The 13075-nt window shown below is 43.9% G+C and overlaps 1 protein-coding gene and 1 pseudogene across 4 annotated transcripts in view; one reads left to right on the top strand and one right to left on the bottom strand.

Moving 5' to 3' along the window:
- The window catches only part of GALNT10 (polypeptide N-acetylgalactosaminyltransferase 10), a 232165-nt gene that overhangs the window by 137917 nt on the left and 81173 nt on the right, over positions 1–13075 (top strand). For all 4 annotated transcript variants that reach the window (XM_055285522.2, XM_055285523.2, XM_055285525.2 and 1 more), the window contains one exon: positions 2843–3009. In XM_055285522.2, the coding sequence (XP_055141497.1) occupies positions 2843–3009 (167 nt within the window). The remainder of the gene's footprint in view (positions 1–2842; positions 3010–13075) is intronic.
- Positions 10724–11814, bottom strand: LOC129486120 (heterogeneous nuclear ribonucleoprotein A1-like; annotated as a pseudogene).

Raw genomic sequence — 13075 nt, 5'->3', positions numbered from 1 at the left:
CTGGCAGGAGGGTAAGATGGGGAATGACCTCTAGTACACACAGGGTTTCTTTAGAAGTGATGAAAATGTTGTGGAATTAGACAGTGGTTATAGTTGCACAACTCTGTGAATATATTAAGAACTACTAAATTATAAAAGAGTAACTTTTATGGTATGTGAATTATATCTCAATACAAAGGAGATACAATATAAAATTAGAGTTCAGTAAAACTCAGTAATTCTATATGTTAAATATAAAATTTCTGCTTGAACTCATAATGTATTGTTTAAAATATATTTGTACCAGCCTGGGCAACTTGGTGAAACCTTGTCTCTACAAAAAAATTCAAAAGTTAGCCAGGCACAGGGTGGCGTGCGCCTGTAAGTCCCAGCTACTTGGGAGGCTGAGGTGGGATGGCATGAGTCTGGGATGTGGAGGTTGCACTGAGCCAAGATTGTGTCACTGCACTCCAGCCTGGGTGACCGATTGAGACCCTGTCTCAAAAAAATAAAATAAAAAATAAAATATATTTGTAGTTCTGACCACTGGAAAGGCATAGAAACTATAACCAACCTAGTAGTAAGGAACACCCTTAGTGCTCATATTGCAGCATCCAAATGGTGATATTGATGATATTAAGGATTAAAAGTTCCTTGGCAGAATGGCTGATTCCAGGTTAGGGCAGGAAATGTGTGAGTTAAGCCTGGGGAATCTTTTCATATCTTTTATCATAAAACAAAGAAGCTATCAGTACTCTGATCATGTCCAGAGGACTCAGGAGCCAACCTGAGAAGACTCCTTTTGGCTAAAGATGGGTTTATTTGGGAACCAGTAAGAATAATAACTGCATTGGATTGAAACACGTTGATTATGTTTCCATTTGTGAGTTAACATAATTGACCATCGTTGGAGGATGCTGGGGAACCAGCTCATTCCAAAGACTTGTAAAGAATCAAAAACTTACCCTGCCTTTCCTATACTTTGGGGTGAACGAATAGTTGATGTGGTAAAGTTTTCTCTATAGAAGAATTTCAGCTGGTAAATGAAGATGGAGTAATAGAATTAGAATGTAATCATTTTTCAAACTCCTGATGAAATAAAATATTTAGGCATCGATTATCACAAAAGGAAAGACAGCTGGACACAATGTGATTCCTAAGGGATCCCTGTACCACCACCTTTGAAGAAGCTGTCAAAATAGCTTATTGAATTAGGTCAAGCTTATAGATCTAACTACCAGTTTACAAGAACTAAAGGGGGACAGACAGTGGAACAGTTTAAAGGATACCACAGAGATGCAAGCAGCAAAATGCAGACTGTGGGGACTCCTATAGGATAAATGGCCCAGTTTCTTCAGCAAACAAATCGAAGGGAAAAAAAAAAGGAGGGCATAAGTTTATGTATAAAAGAGACTTAGGAGACCCATGAGCTGTATGCAGTACGTGGACCTTGTTTTGATCCTGTTTCAAACAAACCAACTATAGAAAGACATAATATCAGGGAAATTTGCACACCAACCAGATACTTGATGATATTAAGGAACAATGTTAGTTCTTCTGGGTGTTATAATGGTATGAAAGACGCACAAGGGGCAGGGCCTTCCACCCCTAAGCTTACCGTGGAGCTGGTGGAGACTAGAGCCCGGGCAGAGAGAGAGGAGGGGCCGAGCCATTGAAGCCCAGTTTATTCTTCCAAACTCATGGATAAATCATTTCTCCTCCATTGGAGAGGAATGTGTAACATGAAAAAACAAACTCACTGTTTTTTCCTCTCTATTCACACATGCAACACAGAATACTTCTGTGACCAAATGTGTGGGGCAGGGAGGGGGGCTGCCCCACAAGCAATTCTCCAACACCAGCCTGGTGTCCTGTGATTCAATTCAATTCTGACACTACCTACCTGGAGTTAGAGTCAGATCCCACAGGTAAAGGGCTTGGTCCCACAAGATTATCCCTCACCCCCAACCTTCAGACGCCATTTGCAAATCCAGACCTTGGGTAATTCTGACCAGCCAGCTGTAAATTGGTGGTCTCCCTCCTTAGATTTGATTATCTGCCAGAGTGGCTCACAGAACTCAGGGGAACACGTTTACCAGTTTATTATGAAGGATATTAGAAAGGATACAAATGAACAGCCAGATGAAGAGCTGCATAGGGCAGGGTCTGTGGGAAGGACCTCCTACCTTCTTGTGGAGGCCTCATCACATGGCATGATCAATTATCATCACGATCTCCAGCTCCTGTCCCCTTCCTGGAGGATGGTGGGGTGGGGCTGAAAGTTCCAAGCTTCTAATTATGGTATGTTCTTTCTGGTCACCACCCCGCCTCGTGGAGCCCACCAAGAGTCACCTCATTGGAACAAAAGATGCCTCTGTCACCCAGAAAACACCAAGAGATTTAGGAGCTCTGCATCAGGAAGTGGGGTCAAAGACGAAATATTAGAACATAAGATTTTCCTAGCACCCCTTTTGCTTAGGAAATGACAAGTTTTAGAAGCTCTGTGCCAGGAACCAGGGACAAAGACCGAAGTCTATAGTTCTTATTATAAATCACAATATCACAGCTGGACAGAGAGGCCAGAGTGTTACTGAAGGGCTGTCCTCCACATGAACTCACAACTATTCAAAGTCAGGGAGGTCTTTTATACATATCCCCATGTGCTGTATGTGCAGAGATTGGAGGTAGGACTTTGGGATGTCATGTAGAAGTTCCTATGTGATCAAGGTCTCCCTGGATTTTGCTCATTCCCTAAAGACTGGAGAGGAAATGGGATTTGCAGTTAGCCAAACCCTGTGCCTGAGTTCTCTTGGCAGGAAGAGAGCTGACCCTGTCCTCTGCCTCCCCTTGTGTTTCCCTCTAGCTGCAACAGCAAGCGCTACCTGGAGACACTTCCCAACACAAGCATCATCATCCCCTTCCACAACGAGGGCTGGTCCTCCCTCCTCCGCACCGTCCACAGTGTGCTCAACCGCTCGCCCCCAGAGCTGGTCGCCGAGATTGTGCTGGTCGACGACTTCAGTGATCGAGGTAGGATCTGTCCCACCCAGCCTCCCACACCCTGTGCTTCATCTGGCGACTCACCAAAGGGATGGCAGGTTTTCCCTTCTTTAGCAGTGTCAACATATAGGCCATCATTGGCTGAATGCCTGGACCTTGCACTGTGCACACATTTTCTCATTTAATCCTCACAACTCATGAAGTGGCTGCCATTTTTATCCCCTGCATATCTGTTTAGAAGTGTATTAACTGGAAAAAATAAAAATAAAAAACAGAAAACTTGATAAACAAGAGCTCAAACAAGTGTAAGGATTCATTCACTTGTTTGTCTCTATCTATTTATTAAATATTGCATAACAAGAGATCCAGGACTGGTACAACTGGCTGCTCAGTGCTGTCATCCAAGAACCAGGCTGTTTCTTTGTTTCTGCTTCCTCGTCCTCATGGTCACAAAATGATACCTCTGGCAAGTCTGCCTTTCAGGCAGGAAAAAGCGTGGAGAGCAAAGGGCACAAAGCCTTCATCTGTCAAGGTTTTGCCTTCTCATTCAGGAAAGTGTCATGTAGACTCTCAGCCAGATCTCTGACATCTGGGCACCCCTATCTGCAAGGAAGGCAGGGAATGTGAGTGTTTTGGTTTGTGACCTCTTTGGTGAGTTAGGAAAGGGATAAGTGGATTGGAGATGTCAAGTAAGCCCAGCTGGGATTGCAGTGTCTGGCACACCATTTTACAGATGAGAAAACTGAGACCCAGAGAAGTTAAGTGACTTACCCTTGGTCACACAGCTCTCAGATAGTCATGTGGTGACCGAACCATGTCTGGCCCCAAGCATGTGATCTTAGCTACATCCAGAGCCTCTTAGCTGTGAGTCTTACCCTGTGGAATAACTCTCAGTCTTGGGTTTAAGAGACACAGAGATGGGGCCAAAAGTGAAATCCAAGAAGAAATTGCCCTTCAGCCAGTGGCCTCAAGCTTATTCTTTGCATCAAGGCTTTCACCAATTGCAACAAAATTAAGAGAAGCCCTTTCCTCTGCTCACCTTCTTGCAGAGGCACTAAGAAGCAGTGAAGAGAGGGAGTATGTGTGCACTCCAGAATAATTGCAGCTGACAGTTTCAGGAGCGGCTCACCTGCCCATCGCCCCGTTTTAATACCGCACTCTTAATTACATGCGTTTAGTACAGAGGCCTCAGAGAGACAGAGAGAGAGAGGGTGTGTGTGTGTGTGTGTGTGTATGTGTGTGTGTTTGTGTGTGTGTAGACATTTAACTCAGTTCTTACCCGGTCTATAAAGTCTTCCCTAACTCTTGACATAAACTCATTCTCATGCTACCCTTTACATTTCCTTCCTTTCCCTTACCACTTATCACAGGTGGAATTAAAATACATATTTGTGTGAACATTGGTGCGTTGTGTGCCTCCCCTACTAGACTGTCTATTCTGATTGCAGGGACTACCACACTGGTCCTGTTCACCACTAATCCCAGCTCCTTAGGCATACAGTAGGTGCTTACTACATGTTTGATGAACCAGAGCCTGGTTCTCCAGTTTTCTTAGTACTTCCACCCTGGAAGTACTAACAGTAAGCCTCGAGCACACTATATGAGATTTATCTGTGTCCACAAAGCGAGGCCTATTAGCCTGCTGATGGTGGGGGTGTGCCTTCCTCATCCCATAGTCCTGCTGTTTGGCAGAGAGCCTAGCAATATCTATATCTTTGATCCTGGCCCTGCCACATACTGTCTCTGTGACCTTGACCCAGTCACTTCCTCTTTCTGAGCTTTAGTTCCCTCATCTATAAAATGGGATCACAATAGTACCTACGACCTCTTAGGTGGCTGTGACTGTCAAATTAGTTAATAGATGTCTATCAAGTGCTTAGGACAGTACCTGGCACAGAGTGAACATTAAAGATAGGTATCTGAGCTTGGTATCATTTCTGTTATGGACATTCCTTATGGTTGGTGTGCAGGAAGGGGAGTCAGGGATGAGTATACAGAGGTGCATGCACAGAACGGATGTGTGGGTGCAGGTACATCTTTCCATTCTGTAGGGAAGAAGATTTTTGCAAACTGTAAAACACTGAGCAAACAGTCTCTGGTCTCAATCTCTGCCTAAAATATCTCCCTGTCCCTTCACCCCTCTCTTTATAATAGCAGCCCCCATTTTGGGGAGAAGCTCAATATGCCAGGCCCATATATTCTCTCATTTATTCTTGGCAGCAGCCTCTGAGGGAGGCCTTGGGGTCCCTCCTTTCAGATGAGGTGCCCAGGCTAAGTAATTCGCCCAGAATCACAGGCCATGGAGCAGCACCCCTAGGCCTGTGGACTCAGCACCCAGACCCTGGCTCCACTTCTGCCTCTTGCTCCCTCTCTTCTGCTTTCCCTTTCCCAGTCTCCTCTCCCAACCTCATCCTTCTCCCAGCATGGGCTGCCACCCACAGGCCAAGGGCTCACAGCTGGGCAGCACAAAGGGAAAAAAATGAGCGAACTGCTCAAGTGATTGATTTTCTGCAGCATAAACAGCCTCTACCCCCTGGGGACAAACACCTGAGCCTTCCCTCAGGTACAGGCTGCCTGCTCTGAGCAGGCTGCTTGTTATACTCCTTCTCAGGGCCACAGCAGTGGCAGTGAGGGCTGCGCTCACTTTCTCACACTCCCCAAAGACCCAGCCACAGCAGGGCTCTCTGTCCTGGAGCACAGCACACACCATGCTCTGTCCTGCCTCGGGATCCTGTGCTCTTCCTCTGCCTGAACGCCCTCTTCCCAGCTCTTCCAACGGCTGGCTCCCCTCATCGCATCGTCATTTAGGCTGCACCACTACCATTATTCACCATGCTGCATGCGCGGTTGCATGGCTATTTGTTGAGCTGTTTATTAATTGTCAGTCTTCCCCCACTAGACCACTTGTAGTCTAGAAGGAGGTGATTAGTAAATGTCTGTGAATGAGTGAATAGATGCATGAGGAGGGAGGGAGGAAATGTATGGCAGCTACCCACGCATACAGAAAACCATCACCAGCAGCAGGGCCATCTTCATCCGGCAAGACAGATGTGGCTGTGGAAGACACTGCAGTTCCTGCAGTGACTGGTGCTGGCCCACATCTGTGTTTTCAGGCTCGGGTCCCTGTAACCTGTTTTTCTGAAGCATCAGCTGCCCTGGGGTTGGGCTTGCAGCACTCAGCAGGATCCCCCTCTGGGCATCACAGGGCATCAATCCTTCAGACATGGAATAAAACAGACCTCAGCCAGATTCAAAACAAGCATCTCTCCCTGCTCAGTTAGAAAAGAATTTCAAGATCATCTAAGCCAGTGACTTTGTGCCTGCTCCTCAGAGCAGCAGAGGCCCCAGAGAAGTCTCAGGAAATGCTGTGGGGTTCTCAGGCACAAGTGGGGTTCAGGTGCCTCTCCTGGTGTGGTCTGTATTTACTTTCTGAAAAAGAGTTCACTAGGGGGAGTTACACTGCTAAAAAAAAAGTACATGAAAACCACTGTGTAACTCAACCTGCTCGTTTTTCAGATGAGAAGCCCGAGGCCTGGAGCAGTAGACAGACTTAACTAGGAGCACACAGCCAGCTGGTTGCAAGAGAGGGACAAGACCCCATATCTGGGCCACAGTGCAGCCTTGTCCCCACTCGTCTTGGGTGGTTAAGTGATACATCTGCAGAAACGCGTTATTCCTTTCTATTTCCAAGGGCACTTCTTAATAAATTACTTTCCCATTGTATTATAGTGCAAACTTTTTGCCGAAAAGAATTCATTATCAAACATAATTAGTCCTGACCTATAATGGTTTGTACCTCTAAATATCCCAGTTTCCTCAGTGTTGTACCCAGTGGTAAAAATAACAGAATAACCCCCTCCCCCACCAATGAAGTGTAACAGTCTTGACAAAGAAAAGGTACACTTCATAAGAAGATCGTTCTCTAAGTGCATCTGTTTCTCCAGAGAGCAAAAATATTAATTCAATGTGGTGCCATACCCAATCCTAAAAAGATAGAGAAGAAAAATAATACCGTCCCATTTCACAGATGAGAATGAAAACCGAGGCCGCCGATCACTGCCCCTTTTTCTCAACCAGTTAGGCACCCAGCCCAGAGGAGGACTCCCACCTCACACCCCTCAGACTTGCACCTTGGCTGTCATGTTTTGCAGCCTCCATTTTTCAGAAAAGCAATCATTATTCTTGTTTCAAGAAGAAATTCTCAAGGCAGCTCTGGAAGAAAACTTACTCAGCAGTGATTGTTTTAAAAATGAGATTTGGGAGAAACAATTTCAGAATTATGGAGAGGCCTGTCTAAAGTATGGCAAATATGGACCATCCTACAAGACAGATTTCCCTGGACTACATTAGCAGAGGCTGTTCTCAGAGCTGAAATTCACAGATGCTAACTACAAGCTAGATTGGCACTGCCTAGGAGAAGGCATTTTCCTCTGAAATGAATCTCCTCCAGGATCCTCAGGGCAAATAATTGTAATTCAGCTATGGGTCAAGACCTCAGGTAGGAGACAAAATTGGAGCAAATGAATTCTCGAAATAAGATCCAGAGCTTTGTGCAGGCAGCATCAGGGACTCGAGTGGAAGCAGAAGCTGACACCAGAATAATCCTGGCCCTGCTTACAAATAGAACACTGCACTTTGCCAGGGGTCTCCAAAAGCTCTTCAAATGCATGAGCTTTGCTCGAGGATTAGGAGAACATTGAGGTGTTTTTGCACATGTGGAAGGGAAAGATGGGGGTATAGGCTGGCAGACCTGTCCCCGGGTTGCACTGCCTGGGTGGCATGTTTTTATGAGGAAAAACAAGAGAGGTCTTGTTCATTTGTTTGTTTTTATTCCTTTTCTACTTAGCCTCTCCACTTTCAAACAGTGTTGTTTTTCCATAAAAATTAGTTATGTGGTAATGGAAAGAATTACTGTGTTTGGATTAACTAGAGGTTGCCTGGAATGATGAGGTACAAAAGTGACAGGCTATGGTATGATCTCATTGACAGCATTTTCTCCAGCTCAAATCCCTTTCTACAAACAAACAAACATAGGGAATGGTTCCCAGCAGAAGTTCTTAGCAGGTGTTTGCAGAGCTGTTGAAAAGTTGTTGGTGGTGATTGGTGCTGGAAGGAGTATAGACAATGCTGGGCCCATTAGTTCACATTGTAGTGAGCTCACCTCACCCATGAGGCCAGGGTCAGTAGTCCTCTTCCCATAATGGGCTTATTAACTCTGACCTGCACTCTCACACCATGCCAGTCATGGGAACACATCACGGAAATCCATTTTGCCCCATCCCTCTTTGCATTTCAACACATCACTCTTGACACTGCCTGATAAGCATCTATTCCCCATTTCTTGTCTTCTCTCCAGCAGCCTTAGTTTGCTTCTGACACCACTACAACTTGTTAGCGTGGCCATTTCCCACTTACAGTTTATTGCTTGGGTTCTTTCACCTTTTTGAGTTTTTTTTTGTTTTGTTTTGTTTTTTTGCTGCTTATTTTGTTTTTCTCTACATCTGTTCTGATTTATCAAAGTAATTCATATTCATGTATTCAGCAGTATTCATGACATGACTCTGTGCCACATGCTGTACTTTGTGCTATGATATAAGAGGAATCAAATAGGCTTCCCTCGATGGCTCCAGTAGGCCTAGAGGAGGTAAGGGGCAGTTGTTAAGACCGTGAGACCATGAAATACATGCTACCTGGTGAAAGTCCAGGCAGTGTAGAGTACAGGGGACAGCAGGGCAGACTTCCTAGAGAAAATTCCAGCGAAATTTAATCCAAAGGGTTGTAGATATTACTCCTTGGGGTTAGGGAAGGGAAGAATGTTCCAGGCAGAAAGAGCAGGACAAGCACAGGCTGGGAGTCGAGGAGAAAATGTGGGAAATGCAGAAAGAGCCGTCCATAACCTTATCACCTGGAGGCAATTAGTATTAATATTTAGGCTTTTTGCCCCAGTGTTTTTTCTTTTAATAGACCTTATTTTTTAGAACAGTTTAGGTTCACAGCAAAACTAAGTAAAAAGTAGGTAGATCCATGGCCATACTACCCTGAACACACCCAATCTCATCTGAAAGTACAGAGAGTTCCCCACTGTCAAAATCCCATACCATAATGGTACATTTGTTACAATCCCTGAACCCACATCAATACATCATTTTCTCCTAAAATCCATAGTTTATATTAGGGTTCACTCTGGTGTTGTACATTCTATGGATTTGGACGAGTGTACAATGACATATATCTACCATTATAGCATCATACAGAGTAGTTTCACTGCCCTAAAAATCCTCTGTGCTCCACCTGTTCATCCCTCCCTTTCCCTAAGCTCTGGCAACCACCAATCATTTTACTATCACTGTAGTTTTACTTTTTCCAGAATGTCATGTAGTTGGAATCATACAGTATATAAAACCTTTTCAGACTGGCTTCTTTCACTCACAAATATGCACTTAAGGTTCCTCCATGTCTTTTTGTGGCTTTGATAGTTCATTTCTTTTTAGTGATGAATAACGTTCCATTGTGTGGATATACCACAGTTTGTTTATCCATTCACCTACTGAAGGACGTCTTGGCTGCTTCCAAGTTTTGGCAAATATTAGTAAAACTACTATGAACATTTATGTAGGATTTTGTGTGGACATAGATTTTCAGCTCACTTAGGTAAATGCCAAGGAGTGTGATTGCTGGATCATTTGGTAAGAGTATATATAGTTTTATAAGAAACTGCCAAATTGTCTTCCAAAGTGGCTGTACCATTTTGCATTTCCACCTGCAATGAATCAGAGTTCCTGCTGTCCCACTTCCTTGCCAGCATTTGATATTGTCAGTGTTTGGGATGTTGCCAGTAGCTGCTTAGTGGTCTCTCACTTTTATTTTCACTTAAATTTTCTAATGACATATGATATGGAGCATCTTTTTGTATGCCTATCTGCCATTTGTAAATTTTCTTTTTGTTCTCAGTGTTTTATCGTTTCTGTTTCCTTTTTCATACCCTCCCAATTCCCCTCCAGTCCCACCCCACTGAGGAAATTCATGTTCGCAGTCTGGTATGTATCATCCCAGACCATTCTGTATAATCATACTAACATATAGCAACACTTCTACTGTGTGCTAAGTGCATTCACTCATTTATTATCACAGCACTATAGTATGTTCTGTCATGCCCAGTGTGAAAACCATACTGGCCTCAATGATATCAGACCTCTTTTTTCTACTTATAAATTTAATATTTTTGTCCCCATTTTACAGATGATAAAACTGGGACACAAGTAAGTTGCTGATGTGTACTTAGCTCAAAGAGGCAGCGCTTTGATTTAAAACCATCCATTCTGATTCCAGAACCTTTACTCCTAAGCTTTACATGCTTTTTCCCCCTCTTTTATTGGGATCATACTGTATACATTACAACTATTTTTTTAAAAGACACATTTATTCAGCGTCATGATCAGACTGTTACATTTAGCAATCAACAGCATGGGTGCAAAAAAAAATCGACATTAAAACCCTTTGTTCGAATGCTTTACGCTTTCCACAGAACAGGGACTAAAATAACCTGTTATACAGTTAATCACAAATACAGTCCTTGAGTTTTTTGCCCATACACATGAGTATTTGTCTAAAACATGTCTTCTTTGTAGCAGCTAGGTTCTGCCACCATTGTGATTGGCTGAGTTCACAAATCTGATGTAACCTGTAGCTTTTCCATCACTTCTCTGGCTGTCCTCTCCTGCTAAGCTTTGTTTTCTTGCAGTAATTAAAATCTTCTGCCACTGCCATAGCTACTGCTGGTACTGGAACTGCAATAGTCACCTTGGTTTCATGGTTTGGCAAAGTACTGGCCTCCACCACCATAGGGGCCAGAGCTTCTGCCTCCAAAGTTTCCTCCCTTCATGGATCCAAAATTTGAAGACTGATGGTTGTAATTGCCAAAATCACTGTAGCTTCCATCACCTCCAGAATTGCTTCTATCATTACCAAATCCATTATAGCCATCCCCACTGCCACCATATCCACCACTACCATGGCTGCCACCAAAGCCACCACAACCACTGAAGTTTCGTCCATGACCAAAGTTGTCATTCCCACTAAAACCACCTCCACAACCACCACCAAGGTTTCCAGAGCCACTTCAGCCTCTTTGGCTGGATGAAACACTAGCCATCTCTTGCTTTGACAGGGCTTTCCTAACTTTACATTTGTTGCCATTCACAGGATGGTATTTCTGAATGACAGTCTTATCCACAGAGTCATGGTCGTCAAAGGTTACAAAGGCAAAGCCCCTTTTCTTGCCACTGCCTCGATCAGTCATGATTTCAATCACTTCATGTTTCCATACTGTTCAAAATAATCTCTTAGGTGATGTTCTTCAGCATCTTCTTTAATGCCACCAGCAAATATCTTTTTCACAGTTGAGTGGGCACCTGGTCTTTGAGAATCTCCTCTTGAGACAGCTCTCTTTGGTTCCACAACTCTTCCATCCACCTTGTGTGGCCTTGCATTCATGACTGCATCCACCTTCTCCACGGTGGCATAGGTGGCAAGCCCACAGCCCCTGGGGTGCTTGGTGCTTGGGTCTCTCCTTACCACACAATCTCTGAGCATTCCCCATTGCTCAAAATGCTCAAAAATTTGAGGCTGAGATTTGAGACCTCAGGCTCTCATCAGTTGTTTCAAAGCTCAGCCCTCCAATGAAAAGCATCCTCAGCTGCTCAGGCTCTTTAGCAGGCTCTGACTTAGACATGATGGCAGTGGGAGGAGACTTTAATGATGCTTCCTCAGTGGTGCCCACGGGCAGAAAGCTACAGCTTTTTTTTTTTTCTGTTAATGTATCACAGCCATCCTTCAAGTCAGTAGTAGAAACAGAGCAAACCCATTTGTCTTTTAATAGCTAGATAATATTCCATAGGGGGAATCTACATTTAGTCCCTTTTTATGGGCACTCTGTGGAGTGAACATTCAATCATATACAAATTTGCATCCTGGTTTCTTTCACTTAACTTTTTACAGTCCCTTCCCCTTGTCATTGTGAAATGACTACCCATCTCTTCTACTTTGAGACAATGGTGACATAGAGACAGGAGTCAAGCAAGACCAGAATATCAGCTGTATTGTTGCAGAGGCTGATCCAGAGAACACAACATGAATCTCTTTGTACCCCTTTTCTTCTGAACGACTGACCCAGGGACAGGCTTAGCAGATATGGAACCATGGCCTTGCTGGCAGGGCAACATCGGCCAATAAGCATGGCACAAGGAGGACAAATAAAGCCAGCCGTGCAGGCACAGTGACTGTTTTTACTTCAGCCTGTCCGGCCTCACCTCCACAACCTCCCCTATAGGTGAAATAGTTTCCCGCTACAAAAGTACAAGGGCAGGGGAAGTGACTTCTGTTCCAGATGATGAAGCTAAGGCTTGGAGAGATGGTTGGGAGGTGGCCTCAGCTGCTTACCTGCCCTCATAATCATCTCCTCCTCATTGGGAATCGCATTGACAGAAGAGATTGATCATCCCCACAATGGGCTCAGTAATCTTAAGAGTCCCACATCTCAAGTATCAGTCTCCAGGGTGCCTTACCACTAAGGAAATCTACAGGCTTTCTTGATTCTCTTCTCCTTTCATATCTTTGACATCCTAAACGCTTCTCCCTCAGACTCCAAAGGAGAGAACAGCTAAGAAGATTAAAACTGTTACAGAATATCAATTAGTTTATGAGGGAAATCTATAAACCTTTTGGTGGATATCTAGTAGAAACACAGGATGCAAGAGTCAATATATCTATGGAATATTTTGTGCATCTTTAAAAAAAAAAACTCAGGATTTTGTGAATCAAGTACTGTATAAATGATTTACTGGGAGAGCAAAAAAAAAAAAAATCAAATAAATCACTCAGATTACATCTGAAGAATCAAAAGCTCCAATGTTTGGGAAAGAGTTGTTTCTGTAGTGGAAAATAGCTGCATTATATTTTCAGAAAGGTGACGCTTCTATTGACGTGGGTGAACCTTCTACATTTTAAAAACTTGGTGCAGTAAGAGTGTGGTAAATCACGGATATTCTCCTGATTTTCTTATGAGGATTAAAGTCTAACCTTTTCCACTGTTTTAGTG

Source organism: Symphalangus syndactylus, chromosome 7 (genome assembly GCF_028878055.3).
Source record: "Symphalangus syndactylus isolate Jambi chromosome 7, NHGRI_mSymSyn1-v2.1_pri, whole genome shotgun sequence".
NCBI lineage: Eukaryota > Metazoa > Chordata > Mammalia > Primates > Hylobatidae > Symphalangus > Symphalangus syndactylus.
This window is presented reverse-complemented; position numbering and strand designations above follow the sequence as displayed.